This window comes from Echeneis naucrates, chromosome 4 (assembly GCF_900963305.1).
Source record: "Echeneis naucrates chromosome 4, fEcheNa1.1, whole genome shotgun sequence".
Taxonomy (NCBI): Eukaryota; Metazoa; Chordata; class Actinopteri; order Carangiformes; family Echeneidae; genus Echeneis; species Echeneis naucrates.
The window spans coordinates 11,416,862-11,433,544 of NC_042514.1; the positions used below are offsets into that span (position 1 = coordinate 11,416,862).

The 16,683-nt window shown below is 41.4% G+C and overlaps 1 protein-coding gene across 4 annotated transcripts in view; it reads left to right on the forward strand.

The window, feature by feature from the left end:
- Positions 1-5,804: 5,804 nt before the first annotated feature.
- The window catches only part of LOC115041872 (pre-B-cell leukemia transcription factor 1), a 54,457-nt gene continuing 43,578 nt past the window's right edge, over positions 5,805-16,683 (forward strand). For all 4 annotated transcript variants that reach the window (XM_029499721.1, XM_029499722.1, XM_029499724.1 and 1 more), the window contains exons 1-2: positions 5,805-5,992; positions 6,783-6,856. In XM_029499721.1, the coding sequence (XP_029355581.1) occupies positions 5,805-5,992; positions 6,783-6,856 (262 nt within the window). The remainder of the gene's footprint in view (positions 5,993-6,782; positions 6,857-16,683) is intronic.

The window sequence follows — 16,683 nt, forward strand, 5'->3', positions numbered from 1 at the left end:
AATACCCATCTGATTATAGTTTTACATTTAACAGGTTTAAATGCACTTACGTTTCTCTCGAGCTTAAGTGAGACCAGGGCTGTTTCTCTTTTCTGATTGGCTGACCCAGTAACACACAGCCAGGGAACACACAGGAAATGGATTGCAGTCTACTACTGCAGAAATGACTGGTAGAAATGCAAATGGAGATGGTCAATCATCGCTAACGTCGCATCCCTAATGGTCTGTAATGTTTATCTCCTTGTGATGACTATGCAATAATACACTTCCTTATATCCAAAGACCGGGAAGCAATTCCCGCACATTGTTCTGTCTTGTAATTTCCTCGCTCAGAGTTGATCTACTTAGTAAAGTTGAAACAACAACAAAAGCTACGTCCAGGTGGGCGGCTACGGACATGGCTGAGGATGGCGTTTCATTCATGAACATGTCCTGAGGATTCATTTAGCAATCACTACCATGTTAGTTCGTTAAATTCACTGTATAAAGGTTTTCATAGTAATTGCGCCGATTGACAACTATTTCTACCATACCCATAGCAGGACAGAAGACCTTTTAACCAAAGCAGATGGTTCCCGAATGAAGGCTTGTCTGTGGCTCACTTAAGATAGTGAGCTAAACAGGGCATAGTAGATCCAAAGAAAACAATTTTGCGCTTACCAAAGCAAATATTCCCCTTCTTTTGGCAGATGCTAGCCACCAGCTGCCAGCTATTTCACATTTTCAAGCTAATGTGTCCCAGACCAGTCTCTCCTCTACACAATCAAACGATGGCTGACTCAGCCATATTTCTAGTAACATGATCACTAGATATGATATTAAAAATTGTGAAAAAAAAAAAAGGTTATCCCATTGTGGTTACACTAAGTAGAGCGTAATTTTGGCAAAAACACATTTTCGTTTTAACATTTTAATTGAATGGTAATATCCGTTTTATAACAATTTATTGTTCGATGTCACTATTTGACATCAAATAACTGAATTAGCCAAAGAAGCTCTGTGTTTGCCACAGGAACAGTTATTCTGTCTATCAGGTTGTTATGTCCCAAGTTTCCTCTGTTTATCCACCCATCCCCACATCTGTCTTTATCCCTGTTCTGTAACCGGCGGCTCCAGCCCTTAAAAAGGTGCATGTGAGATGCCTGTGATACACAACTGTGACACTGGTTGAGCAATGGGCCTGTCTTGTTCCCGGGCCCCTGCTGAAGCACAGTTCCCCTTTGTTCTGTGATGTATTGATCCATTCAGACCTCCTCTTGAATGTGCTCCACTGGTGCTCACGCTGCTTAAACCGCCTTGTGCCATCTTCCTCCAATGCTCGTTTACATGCTGCAACTAAAAAGCCTGTGCAAACGTGATCCAAAGACTGGAATGACTTTGGTTCCAGCAAAGCCTTTTACCATCATGCCATCTGCGCCATCATGTCGTCAGCTGTACCTGATCAATTATAGGCTTGACTCAATAAATAAACGACGCAATTAGATAAATGGCATACCAACTTCTTAAATCGCCTGATATGAAAAACCTGCAAAAACATTGTCATAAGTCCTTGCATCACCTTGAATACCTACTGACATTAGGAAATACCAACAGTAGCAGTATAGCCAGTGTCAGTCAGGGCCAGTTAGAGTATAATTAACACACCTCCTCCTTTGCAGCCAGGGTAACTCATCTCCGGTGCTACCCAGAAGAAAATTAATGCTTAATTTCATTAATTTAAGAAAACATACCTAATTCTTGGACAAATGTGTCTCTGCCTGCCTTTTTGATATCAGTGGAATTCTATGAAAGTACATCTGTTGTGCTCTGTTGTGCGTAGACAGTGTGTTGCATGTACAAAAACAAAGCACATCTTTTCCCAGTCCACGTGTATTAGAATCAAAGAAAGGTTTACGTCAATGAATCCTCATTTGTTCTTCCTCCGCACAGACCAAAAGCCATGCAGGATGAGAGGCAGAATTTATCTGCACAACCTCATCACATGGTGTGACCTGGGGCCTGGAGTACGAAGGTCTCTCTCTCAGGTGCCATGGAAACCAGCTCACCTCAGGCTGCTCGTCCCGTCGTCCTCCACTTGCCCTTTGTGCTTTTCCTGTGTAGATATCTGTGTAAAGGTCTGCAGAGGCTTTCTAAAGCCTGTTGAATGTCCAAATTGGCTTATTGTTCCGATGTTGTGTGAGTTATGCTCTTTAGGGTTTTAACTCGTGGTTTGCTCAACGCCCAGAACTGAAATCTCACTTATAATGTTCCTTTGTACGCTATTTTGAGACCTTGTGTTGCGCCTCTTACTCTCTTTTCTTTCTAATACAGTATTTGGCTTCGAGAGCTCGAAGGGAAAAAAGCACATGTCTGCAGGAACAAGCATGACTTGTGTTTCAACTTCAAGATGAGAAACTCAGAAAGAAAGCTTCACAGTTTAGATGGCCTGCCACTAAATTGTGTGTAGATGATGCGTCTGCCTTCCTAAGATATAAATCTAAATGTTACTCATCTCAAGTGTAACCATGTTGGAAAGCTGTTGTGTGGAGCTTTCCAAACATAGACGTCCTTTCCCATGTGATAATAGCAGCTGACAGACATTAAGATTTCGCTGATATACAACCATTCTTTCTGTCACATTTAAAGCCACAGGAAGAAGGTTGCACGCAGTTTTACGAGGCACGGCATTCTGACGTGGCATTTATCTGACACCTCATCAGCCAGCGGTGGTTGTTATTATTATTCTCATGTTTTAAGCTGTTTGAAAATGGATTTGGCTGCGTTGCCCCCACCCACCCGCCCACCCTCTTCAGTGCATTGCGGTTGGTATAGCAACAACAACAACAACAAAAAAAAAAAAAAATCATTTTTAAATGATAAGAAAAACCCTTAAACATAATGACAAACATAAGACAATAAATATAAGGAAAAATCTAGTTTCTATCCAGTTAGGCGGCTTTACATTTTTAATGTAATTTTGTGCCAGGCTTTGTCCACTCTGCAGTGGGGGTGTGAGGGTCAGAAGCCTCCTGTGCGTCCCACACTTGGCCGTTGTATTTGCAGCTGCTGACAGTCTGGCGTTATTATCTTTAATAACTGACGGTATAGCACTAGCGATGTTCACACAGAAAATTCATGTATTCAGACCCACACTTCAGATAATATTACCCTTACCTGTCTGCAGCAAATTACGCCTTTTACTGGACGTCATTTCCTGTTTTACTGCCTCTGAATGGCTGACCATACATCAGTTTAGCAATGAACAGATAAAGATCACTGCCAGCCCTGTGATTTGTTTGTCTTGCCATGTAGCCCAAAGTATCAGCATATATTTAGATTTCCAAATGCCCTGCTAACGTAACTCAGCAGATGTTGGGGAGTCATATGGATGTTGGTGCAACAGAGACCCCCTCAGGTATTCTCATTATTCTACTACTGAGCAGATGGCGGGGAAACTTACCGCACTTACCATTATCCATCATACATATTCTAGTCCCAATTTACATAGGCAGTGCTTCACAGGAGCTCCTACTGGGAGAGTACCTAGCTCCAGCATTGCGATGCGGCTCCACCTAAGGCTTAGGAAGACAGTCTGAGATGTCACTGTCATTACACTTCAAACTCAAATATGCTAATAATTGTACGGAGGATTTCCAATGGGTGAGTCCCAGTTGTATATTTTGAATTGTGAAGAGGAAAAATTTGCAGCTCGATGATTTTTAAATAGTTTAATATCAATTGGGAAATGTTTCACTGTGAAGCTGCTTTAATGAGGTATTCAAATAGTGACTGTTTTTATATTCAATGGTGTTAGAAAGTGTTATTTATAAAGTCTCAGAATTTATACTTTGCGTTGTACATATCAAAAGGAATGTATGCATCTTTCAACCCTACATTAGGCAACAATAATAGCCAATGCCTGAACATGTGAAAGTCTTTGAAAACCAATTTTCTTCTTATGAGTGATCTAATCCATAAAATCGTAATTCTCTGCCAAAGTTGGTTGTCTGACTTTATTTTAGTGATCTTCAGCTGGCAGTAAGTTTGTCAGGAGATCTGGCGAAAGATGCAGGTTTTTAAAAAGGGAAATATACAACATTTGTCCGATTCATGGGTGCACACAATGTGTTTTGGTGAGAAACACTGACCAAACAGAACAGAACAAAGTTTGGACATTAACAAGAAAACTAAACAACGCTTCAAGATTTGTTGAAGAAATCCAAAGTGAGGTCAAAATGAATTCATGGCAATAAAAATGAATTTGCAGGTCAGTCGGGAACATTTAGTTCAACCCTTGATTGATTTTAAACTGTGGCATGCTTGAGTATATATGTTCCTTGTTAAATGGGTCACACATGTTTACATCCAGACCCATGATTTGCACAGAACAATGTTCATACTCTGGCACCACACTGGAGCTCTTTTTTTTTTTTTTTTTTTTTTTTCTTTACCGCTCCTCCTTCTCTCTTCCCTCTGAATGGCTCTTAGTAGTAGAAGGGAGCAGCGGCAGTGAGGCAGCACTGGGCCTGAAGGGCACATTTAAGCCTGGCCAGACACACTCGGGCCTTGCTGCTTGGCTGCGCAACATGGGTCACCGCCTTACATTAGGAGAATCCTGCCAAAGCCAGCTGAGCGGAGCCTTGCAACATACCTGAAATTGAATGAACAAAGTAGCACTGCTTGCAGCAACAAAACAAGCCCGTTTGATGGTAAGATACACTTTTTCCACAATGAAAATAAAACACAGCTGTGCTTTTTATGATGCTTCTCATCAGCGGATGGGGTTTTTCCTGCCATAAATCCTTAACTAAATTATCTATCACATTTTTTTTAACAAAGCTGGTCAGTATTTTTGATTGGTGTGTCTAAAACTTTATCATGACATAACATGGAAATGAATGGGGGGGGGCTGTTGTTGAGGTCAGAAGGGGTGACTAAAGCAGACCTCATGTGTCAGCCACTGTAATTTCTTTGGAGCTCAGTCTCTATCCATCATAGTGCACCGTCTCCCTGCTTGTAAGGGCAACAGCCACATCTCCCAGCCTCCTCGGCCCTGCATCCCACCCTGATCGACGTTTCACGAGTGGCACCTCAAGGTGGGGCTAAACGGTCTTATATTCCCGGTCATGTGGTGTGGGCGGAGTCTGACGCTCACGCTCCTCGCTGCGCTGCCCATCCTGTACTGTACACGACAAAAAAAAAAAAAAAAAAAAAAAAAAAGAGGATGGAGTGAGTGAAATGAATAAATCCACACTTCTTCCTCTATTTTCTGATTTGGCAGGAAAGGAGCTGGTTCGGGATTCACCGGGCGACATCACTAGAAAAACGTTGTCCCAGCTCATGTCGGAACCAGCGGTCTATCTCTGCCTGCCCCCCCCCTCCCCTTCTCTCTCTCTTTTTTACGCACACCCTTATTCCCGTGAAGGCAGCAGCAGTTCAGATCAGATTTCACATTCAGCTCCGACCGGCTGAGAGAAACACAACCAGGAGAAGCAGAGAGCGGGAGGGCTCGTTTCTCCGCTCTGTCCCCCCCTCCTCCCCTCCGATAGCCCCCCAACTCTCTCCTCTGCGAACGCCAGAAAATAGATCTGCGAGGAAAACACCGGGTGCGCGGCGCAAATATTAAAGCACCGCTGGGATATTTTTTATTTTTTATTTTTACCCCCCTTCCCCTCTCCCCTTTCTATCTACCTTCCATATTTTTTATTTTTTTTTTTATTTTTTGTTTTACCTTTTATGTATTTTTTGCAAGATCTCATCAGCCAGAGCGCCGTAGAGAATTAGACAGAGCTGGGGGGGTGGGTGTTGGGGGTGGCGGGTGAGAGATGGACGAGCAGCCGAGGTTGATGCACTCTCACACCGGGGTAGGCATGGCAGGGCACCCCGGCCTGCCGCAGCATATGCAGGAAGGCACCGGAGGGACGGACGGCGACGGGAGAAAACAGGACATTGGAGACATTTTACAGCAAATAATGACCATCACAGATCAAAGCCTGGATGAAGCACAAGCCAGGTAAAAGATCTACTCCACTGCTTCCACAGACGCCCAAATAATGACAATAATAGTAATGAAAACATCAGAGGAAAACAGAGAAATGAATTAATATTTAAAAAAAAAATCTAACTTTTAAAATTCAGTGTAGACGGGACTTTAATGTCAGGACACTGCACTTCCTTGTGGAAAAAAAGAGACGATGGCATGACTTGAAATAACTAGTTTGCTTCAAATTTAAATAACTCGACAACCGCGCTCCCTAAACAGGGAATAAAAGTGTGTGTCCGCGGTGCTCACTGTGGCTTGTCAGTTTAGAGTAAAGTAACACTAATGAAGTCAACACGCATCTGTTGATCCAGACACAAATATAGACTGCTAGGTTGTAAAAAAAAAAATCAAAAAACCAAAACCTTATTAATATCAAATGAAATGACAGCTTGTTTACAGAATGCAATGCAACTTTCTTAGTTGTGATTCGCAATTAAAGATTTCATCCATCTTGTGTAATCCACAATAAATTCAGTGAAGCTGCAGAAAAAAAGAAAAATAAAATGGCTTGTTGTTATTTTTGTAAATAGATATAAATGGATATGTGTTACAATAATAAGATGGAGCACATTTGCACATGTTCAGGTGTTACTGAACCATTTGGAAATAGATTCGGAATTTGTCACTGTAATTGCAACGGAGCATTTATCTAATAGATAATGTAAATTAAAATGTAAAATAGAATTACTCTTGATTTATTGAAGTTTAGATACAATACTGCATTCCTCTATTTGCTTATGAAGGCACTTTTTTGTTTCAGGAAACACGCTCTGAACTGTCACAGAATGAAGCCAGCTCTTTTCAATGTGTTGTGTGAAATCAAAGAAAAAACAGGTAAGATCATGCGCTATTCTGTACCTCTAATGCCCGAACGTCTGGACAAAACATTGAATTGCTTTTGTGTCAATAGAAATACTGTGACTCTCCCTAACCATGTTGAACAAATGCAACGGCTCAGACAATGAGAGTACAGTAGCTCTTCATACTCAAATTCATATTGTAAAATCTGATGTAGGCTATTCAGTCACGACACAATTCCCAATATAAATTTCACTGACATGTAAGACATGCGTTTCCTCCTGTAGCTGTAAATTCTGTGCGTTTTAACCATTTCACAATAGGAACTGTGGACAATTACCTCGATCAATTATCGTGTCAAAATATGAATGAGCTTTTTTGATGCTATTGTGGAATAATAGAGAGTATTGAGAGAAAATTGTCACAAGCATGTTGATGTCTCCCCTTGTGAGTTAACTGTCAAGTCTGGTGAATACGTCTCTTTCTATTCTGTATTGTGTCTCTCTATTAAAAAGCAGTTGTGAGAGCGCATGTCAGCAGAATAATTGCTAGGAGAGAAATAATGTAACATAGGAGGCGTAAGTCATGTTTCCAAATCATTTTCCGCGTGACATTTTTGAAATTGGCATAGATAGAACTCGGCGCACTTCAGGCTGATAGGGTGCATCTCATCTTTTATTTTGCTGTCTTCAGACTGATGTGCTACGGGACTCTTCAAAACTTAAAACTGTTGAGCTATTGAGTTGCTATAGCATGCTGGAGAGGCAGCTCTTTCTTTCTGTCTCATACTCATTAGTGCATGAAATCAAAGGAGAATGGATGAAGGACGAAGAAGATATTGTTGTCGTTGTCACCAAAAGTCACACTTGCTCAAACTTGACCTTTGAGGTGGCACTTGCTGGTGCTTTGTGTGTTGTTCTCCCTTGTACACGATCCCACCCTTGAAAGGTGCTTTCATGGATGTTTTCACTGAGGTTTTCATTGAAGTTCACCTCACTGCCTACCCCCGAGCCCAACAATTTATCTTGAATTGGCCAGCGCCTCAGGAGAGAGTCAGTGGAGGAGGAAGGGGGGGGGGGGGGCTTTTGAACCCTGCTGGTTTGCTCTTTTTTCTTGTTGTCTTGGTAGGTTTTTTGGAGGGGGAGTGACACAGTTATGCATAGTGTTTTACTCCCTGGTGCTTCTCTGAGTTCATCCAAAGTTCGACTCTGCTGAGAGTACAAAGTAACTTGGACCTCTTCCTGCCTGCACACCAATTCTCCTCTCTTTCAGCTGGGAATCTATAAATACAAAGTGCAAGCTTATGGAGTTTCACACAAGAGATCTGGTGACTGTCTTGTTGTCAACTTTAAATGAATCCACTTCAGTTTGTTGCCAGTGTCAGAGAGAGAAAGCTTTCACTTTATTCTTAACTTTATTCTGTTTCTCTAATGCAGCTCTACTAAAAGAGTTGTCATTCAAATTTACCACAATAATTTGCAACAGTGTTAAAGTCTTCATGATCATTACAGCTGACAGTAATTGTGCATCAGACTTTTTTTTTTTGCCTTGGTTACTTTTAGTGTAGAAATTAAGAAATTAAGTTTTAAAAAGTTAGAAAACTTCACAAAACCACCATGGAACTATGGTGCTTGGCTTTAGCTTCATTAGCTACGCTCATCAAATACAGAGCACTTGACTTGAGATTTGTAAGTCATTCGTATTTATAGTTAATAAAGAAATTTACTTTTCTAATGAGCTGAAAATATTGAAAAACATTCCAGATTTAGATTTTGTCCATTTTCTTGTTACTAGAAAAAGTTGGCACTTATTGCTCCCTCTAGTGGGTTGATCTTTTTTTTTCTCTTTTAAATATAATTCAACCGCTCAGTGAAATTTTTGCAAATTATTACACTTGTTCATGTCATTGTAGGTGTATCGTAAATCAGTTCTTATATAAGTTTTACTGGTTTCTACAAATCAAATTAAAATTGCAGTGGTCAGTGAATAGAAAAGTAAATACCCATTTGAATTATCCAACATTGCAGAATTACTGTTATCGTAACATTTGTAGCTTGGAAGTTGGGACAGTATCAGTGAAAAAAGTCAGTAGTTTTTCAGATTTTCTTTGTCTTTGATGAGACTTTTAAATGAAAGAATGAATAATTCAACACGAGCCTAATTATAGCTTATTTTTTACAGATTATACACAACATAAAATATGATGTACTCTTCTGTTACACAAAACGCTTGATTTTCATGTTTTGTTGCAGTCATTATTTCAGTTTGGCAGCAAAGAGGCTGTCACACAGGAACCAACTTTCTGTCTCTCCCATTTGTACCGGCACCCCAAAATGTCCTACTTCCGCTTTTGATTTCAAAAATATTTCAGTGTGCGTCGCCTGCCGGTGGTATCCAGCAGTTTTAGCGGCTGCTGGAAACTGAAGTTGAGCCACTGTAACTTTGGGTCCCTGGTAATAACTGAGTGCAGAGACAGTGTGTATCCACAGAGCTGCTGTTTGCTTGCGTATATTTTCCACCCCTGGCTGTCCCTGCAGCAGCTGACAGCACCTGCAGGACAAAATGCCAATGTTGATCTAGAACCTGAACTTGTGACCTACTCTGTGTATTTTTACTGGGATGAAAATGAGGGATGGCCAACTGAAAGACTGTGCTGTATAAACAAGCACAACGGTGCAGCGACACCCGAGAAGACAGGCAAAAAAAAAAAAAAAGGAGCGCCTCTTTGTTTGTTGTTGTTGTTGTTGTTGTTGTTGTTTCTTTTAGCGAAATCAGCTTCATCTTTATCCGATCTCATTCTGGACATATTTGGGGTTGTCTTTTTTACTTCAAAGGAATGCTGGTTTGCTGACATAGTGCATGATTTTGTGTGTGTGTGTGTGTGTGTGTGACATACTGTAACAGCCTTCAGGGGTGACCAAGCATGAAATGTACAAAACATATTAATTACACTACTCTTATGTGTCCAAAATGTGGGGCATGGATGGAAACAGCAGGGTTCGTCTTTGTTTGCGTTTGCCCTGGCAGTAGCAGCATGAGCTCTGTTTGGAGATTCTCACAGAGACTTTCCAAAAATATATCCAAACAATTTGCCTCCACTGCAATAGGGCAATGAAAATTGAACCTTTCACAAACAGAATTCTTGGCATTCTTGGTAAATAATTTTTTTGTCCCCACACTCTGTCTATTTTTCTATCATTGTTTTTTTTTTTTTTTTTTTTCAGGGTATTCACTGTCACTTTTTTTTTAATGATTGATGAATAGGTTGCTTTAGATAAGCAAATGCTTGACAAACTGATTTGGAAAATGAGCAGCCTTGACCTCTGTAAACACTTCACCAATATCATAAATCTCCTGCATTGTCAAACAAAACCGCTCCTTGACTGAGCTCCTCAGTAAATGTGCTGCTCTGACTTGCTTTTTAATTTTTTTCCCCCTCAACCTCAACAAAAGGCCGACTTTCTTGTGGCTAGGGTTTGTATAGTGTAAGGTTTCAGGCCTAGGGGATCCTCCATTTATAAAAATGACTGGCCGAGTGATGTAATGTTATTTTTTGAGGGGTGAAAATAGGGTGTTTTACAGCGGGCAGCCGAGCAGTGTTTGACAGGATGAACTGAGCCAGAGGTCTGATTATGAAAGGTGCATGGAAGCCCACACTACATTGACTTGTCAGTTCATTCGGCTGCTTGGCATCTGCCTGCTTGTATTACAGAGGCTGATCTCAGCCCTTCACATCACTGTGTAAACACTTTTGGAGTAGCCCTCATGGTGATCAGCTACAGCTTCAGCACTAAAACATTATACAGTCTGATGTTGGGCTGAAGCAATTAGTCGATTACCTGCTAAACAGATTGACAGAAAAGGTGTTGGCAGAAATTTTGATGAATAATTAATCATTTCTAAGTCGTTTATGAAGTGGACACAGCTCCCAGCTCTTTTACATCACTGTGTATAACTTTGTGGGGAAAAAAACTAGAGTTGCAGCTGAAAACCTTTATGCTATCATCCCAATCGAACTTTTGTCACGTTTGCTTAACAACATGATGTAAACAGTTTGTTGATTGTCAAAATTGTCAACAGGCAATGAAGGTGATTAATCATTGTCTGAACAAATGTTCAGCTGGAAAATTGTGATTGACATTTGCTGTTCACAGATTTGGCTATTAGTTGATTATTTATTCATTAATTGACAATTCATTGAAAAATGAACCAAAAATAACGTAACGTTATAATCGTTATCACGTAGTGATGATCCAAAATATTTCCTGATTAACTTCCATTCAGTGCACTTTCATCAGCTGTTCTTTGGTGGTTTCCCAAAATGTGATGATCCACAGTGAAAGGATGTTCTTTGATATTTTCAGGTTTTCTTATGGCTGTAGCTCAACTTGAAGTAACTGCTAAAAAGCCAGAGTTTGGAGTCCCTCCAAGTGTAGACCAGGAGATAGTAACAGTGCGTGTAACCTTCTCTGTATTTCATGGCGAAGTAGACATCTGCTCTGATAGCGAATGTCGTGTCACGGGGCTGCGCCTCCCCTCTCGTGCGTGTCTCTCAGCGGACAGAGAGACGACTGTGATACGTGCAGCTTTTGTCTCCCTCTTATCCTTCCTCCTCGATGCTGATACAGCAGCATTCGGGGAGAGAGAAATGCCAAGCTCGCCACCACAGCTGTTTCCCCTGTCTCTCTGCTTAATCATCCGCTGAAAAAGAGGAAGAACTCAGGTCTAATTCTGCTCCAAGAAGGGAGACAATCCGGTGGGGGGTTGAGGGTGGTGGTGGTGGTGGTGGTGGGGGGGGTTGTTTTGATTTACCAAGGCGGACTTTTCTTTATTGTATTTGATGCGAAATCCTAATCAAAGAATCATCAGTGAGTGACAGTATTGTAAATGGTGTGTTAATACCATTACAGTATAGAACAATGTGGTTACATTATACATTATGCAAATTGTCAGTTGCCTAATTGATACATGTTAATCATATTAAGGAGCTTAATTATAGAAATCTTACTGTGCTGTGATTTGGTAATTAACACTGGCATCACATGTAGAAGGAAAGTGAGCTATTTTTTTTCCAGGACAAGTTTCTCTGTCTGCACTGAGGAGGAAGCAGCAGTACTACATCATTTTTGTATTTTTAACTATAGATATTTTCAGAATTTCCTGAACTGATGAGTGATTTTTTCCATCTGTTGCGAAGGCCACTAGAATGCAGTTTGTAGAAAAATTACATTTTCGCTCAGAGCAGCCTTGCCGTAGTGGAGATTACAGAATGAAGGCAAGCTCCAAGCAGACTTGTAAAAGAGCACGGGCCTCAATCTTTTACCTGAATGTCGACTCCTCTGCTCAACGCTGAGAAACGATTGCTTAAATATCACTGTTCTGCCATTTACCTCATTCAAAGCTCCCTCTGCAATCTCAGTCCCTGCAGGTTCGGTCGGCCTTTTTTTATATCAGTTTCCTTAATATGTTACGAATTTAATCAAGTCTGCAAATTTGTTATGCACGTTAAATTGAACATGCAATGGCACATTTGAATGTGGTTGCCATACCAACCCCCCAGGAGTTCATTTTCCATAATGTAGTGTTTGGAATCTCATTTCCTCCACTCTCCCCTGCTGCTACTTGCAGACGCCACCTCCAGGCTTCCACTATATGTTCACCATCAAAGAAGCTCAGCTGCCACAGCTTTCAAACACTGGAGGGAGGGAGAAAGAAAAGAGTGAGGGAGAGAGAGGCCTCTCTTCACGTAGTGGAAATGACACAAATTAATATACACTACTTAAACCAGACCAAGATTAATGGTTCCCTTTCGCTGCAGCTTAGTCCCACTGTCAGTTGCCGGGTGCTCGTTGGACAAAATCAACACTAATCAACATTTATTCCACTTTTGCCCTGGGCTCTCAGGAGTCTGGCAGGACTGCGTGGCCCCCCACTACCCTCTCCCTTCCCTCCCGGCAATCCCCCCCCCCTCCACCCCCCCTCCCCCTCCCTCGCCTGTCTCGCTACGCTTTTCACCTCTCATCCAGCTCCTCCATACATCACCCTCCTCACACCGCTCGGCTCCTCAGAGGAGAGTGCGCCCCCTCCTATCAGGCCACATTAGAGTCATGATAGATTTTCTCTTTTCATTTGCATCTGATAGTTAACACAGCAAAGCAGTTGCTTTGTCACTTTACTGTACAAGTGTGTGTGTGCGTGTATGTGTGGGTACGTGGGAGTGTGTGCTCACAGGTTTCTGTCCTTCTGTGTTTTTGAAGCAAGCGATTCCAGATTTCAGTCAGTAATCTTATCTGCAGTGCATTATGAGTCACAGGATATGTGTTCACTGTTCAGCTGGCTGTGTATGTGTCGAGTGGTGTATTTACACAGCACTTCATTTTCTGGGAAGCAGCATTTTAAACCCCCCCCCTCCCCGCATTGGGAAACTGAACTCCAAGGTTCCACTCCCTGACAAAGTGACCACATGATCGTCTTCTGAGGAACAGCGTTCTGTTTCATTCAGTCATATATTGTATATTTCCTTTTGATGTCAGTAAATACCAGCGGTGGCACGCAGAGATCTGCTGACTCCTCTCTCAGCTTCATCAGCAGCCTCCTTCACACAGCAGCATTAAGTGCCCCACGAAGGCTCATAATTGGCCGAGCTAATGCAAGCCGCAATTCCACCGCTGCTACTCATCTCTTTGTCATTCCATCAGCTCCAATAAAAAACACACTCAGTAGGACTATTAGGAAGAAATATAACCAAAATTAAAAAGTGTCTATCTATCCTAACTGTAAACATACAAGAAGCCATAGTTCATACACCTAATACTGAGTCAAGTCCTCTTTGATTACGTTTCGAGATAATCACTGGTGTCTGTGATGTGCATTAGGATTTATTGACTTTGTGTGGTTTCCCACAGTAGAAACAGATGTTTGTCACATCTTGTGATTCAAGATTTGGTGTTGATATATACACAGTGAATTACAGTGAATAGAGATGGAACGCATTTTTAGATGTAATTCATGATAAGGCAATGATACATGTGTGTTGGTACACTGGGTTTGAACAGTCAAATTAATTCAAACTAATTATGTGAACAATGACTTTAATTTTCTTAAACAACAGTATGATCAGCAGGATACTGATGTGCTGAAAAAAAAAAGCATGGATGATAATTCCTGTGGTTTAGTTTTCAGTTACTTTGAGATTATCAATCATTAAGCTGCTTTTTGTCTTACCCACTTGTTCCTATTTAGGGAGCTGCATATGCTGGACCTTTTCCCGGCATACATTGGGAAGGAGCCAGGGAACACCCTGAACAGTCCATCACAGCAGTTCAGATTTTATTAAGGCCCAGTAATCTGAGGTGCAGTCCTTCCTCAGATTTAGAGTTTGTGTGTGGCTTTAGTTCTTTCTGAAGATAGAAATTGTGCAAACAGCTGATGCCACTTTTCCTACTTTGCCAAGATATTCGGTGCAGAGTTGTCCATCTTGTAGGATTGCATAGCCAGAGGCATTGTCATAGAACCAACTGGCCTCATTGAAGTGACATGGAGTGCTTTGTCAGCTTTGTGTCTCAGGTGCCAACGTGGGCTTCCCAAAATAAACTGTCATGCAATGTGGCAGGGCAGAAAAATGTAGAAGGAGCATGTTGGGGCCCTGCACCCCCCTGAAAGGAAACAAATGTTCCATAGCAGAAATGTATTGAGGTTTTGGATGCCTTCCCAATGCCGACACCAGCAACATGGTGGGGAACTTAAAGTGAAGCGTGTGATCGTCTTCAGCATCAGCAGGGGTCACAGCAGGTGGGATTAGACACCAAAACTTGGAGTTCTTCAGCATCTACATAGCCGAGTATGTCTTTTTTTTTTTTTTTAAGTGATTTCATTTCACTGTGGACCTGTTAGATGTTGGCAGCTCTTTGTTATTTGCAGACATCGTCCTCCAGAAATAGCTTATGCTCACTGTAGTTAGCTCCTCTTCCTGTTTTATAAATGGTCTGTCATTTTCTCCCTGCGGTGCAACATTACACCAGGAGAGTAAACGGAAGCTGTGCTCTTGGTTGAAGTCACTTTCAGTCTGATCTCAAGGAGGTTGAAAACAGTGAGCGTATGAAAAGTCATATGCAGAGATTCCTCACTCGACCTCCAAGCTATAACCACTGTCTGTCTCTGCCTTGCTGGATTTGGCCCCCGAACGTGTGATTCGTGTCAGATCTCAGTGTGGCCTGCGTGCTCTATGGCTGCCATGACATTTTTATGACTAGCGAACTGAAGTAAAGGTGAGAGTCACGTAGGCTTGATATGGAAGTTCAGTTCTCACCTCTATAATGAGGGACCACCAACTAATCATGCAGAGAAGGGGAAGGATTCTGTAGCTTGATGGGAAGAGAGGTGTAATGATGTTTCACTAAACATGGACTACAGAAATGAACTGAGCTTGAGCAAAGATTTTCGAGGAGGTGGCGAAGTTGGCCCATTAATACTTTTCCAACGGGTCAAATCTGAATCAGAGCAGTAAAATAAATAATGCTGTTAAAATTTTATATCTAGCAAATGCTCAGGGGACATAAAAACTGCCACTTACAAACAGCACTCTTGCTTAAATTCATCTTTGAACAGCTCAATAATTCACCTGTCTTTAGAAAACTAAGACTCCTACCTTAATTCACGTTTTGAAACAATAGCTACATTAATGTGGTCATTTCATTTAAAACTGGAGACATGCATGGTGCTGACTGCTGTGTACGCTATCTGCAAAGTGCTACATCGTGTCTGACAGTGAAAGTAGGATAACGTTATCTGAAAAAATCTAAATGACATTAATCTGTTGACAGCACTCAATCTCCCCAGTTAGCTGCTGTGCTAACGCTAGGACTTAATGTATCAAGGTAATTACTGGTGCTTAAAATTGTAACTGAGGGATTGTTTCTGTTAACGTACGAGCATTAGCCCACTTGTTGGTCAGAACTTGACCGCTCTCTTTCTGCAACAGTCAATAACTAATGATGTGTGACAAGGTTACAGTTGGTTGTTTGTTGACCAACAGATCTGCGTCTGTGTTTAGTCAAAAACATAATAATAAAACAAAATAAATGTTGCAAGCCAACAGGTTGAGCACAAAGATACACGATGGGGGTCTGGAGGAGTTGTACCGATGGCGCATATTAATGTGGCCATTCTGATAGTGGCATGTTTGGGATGGCAAAAAACTTACTGAAGTCAACGTTATCCAATCAATTACAATAATTGATTTCCCACTTTATTATCCGTAAACATGTTCATCTCACTTAAGGGATAAAAATAATTTGACTCGACTTAACTTGATTACCTGGAGATTAATAATCAACTACTGCGGTTCTCAAAGCCTGTTGGCCACCACGTTACTGCCATTGCTGCTGTTGGATTTGCATTGCTCTTCCCTCTGCTGTAAAGACATTGCATGAATAAGTTAATATTCCGACAACAGAGATGAGATAAAGAGGTTTTAGGAGTTTGGAGGATAGCGTAACCTTGATAAAATGCTCATCTCAATGACATTGATTTTCACCATCCATCTTCATCTGATATGAAGTATGCAAATGGTGGCATCGGCTGGGAGTGGAGTACAGTGCTGTTAAATGGGCCATTTCAAATGTTCTTTGTACCATGCTGGCTTCCAAAAAATTCACTGTCAGCTCGTATGACACGTGCTGAAGCCTATTTGAGACACATTTTCTACCTTTATCTTATGTCTTTGTCTATTTCCTCCACTTCTAGCTACCTCCTCTTCCCCCCTTCTTCCTCCCTGCTCCAGCCGTTGCTTTCTCTCTTCTTGTATGCCATACAAATTAGGTATATACTGACAGTGTCAGAGCGGCTACTCATGAAATATTAAC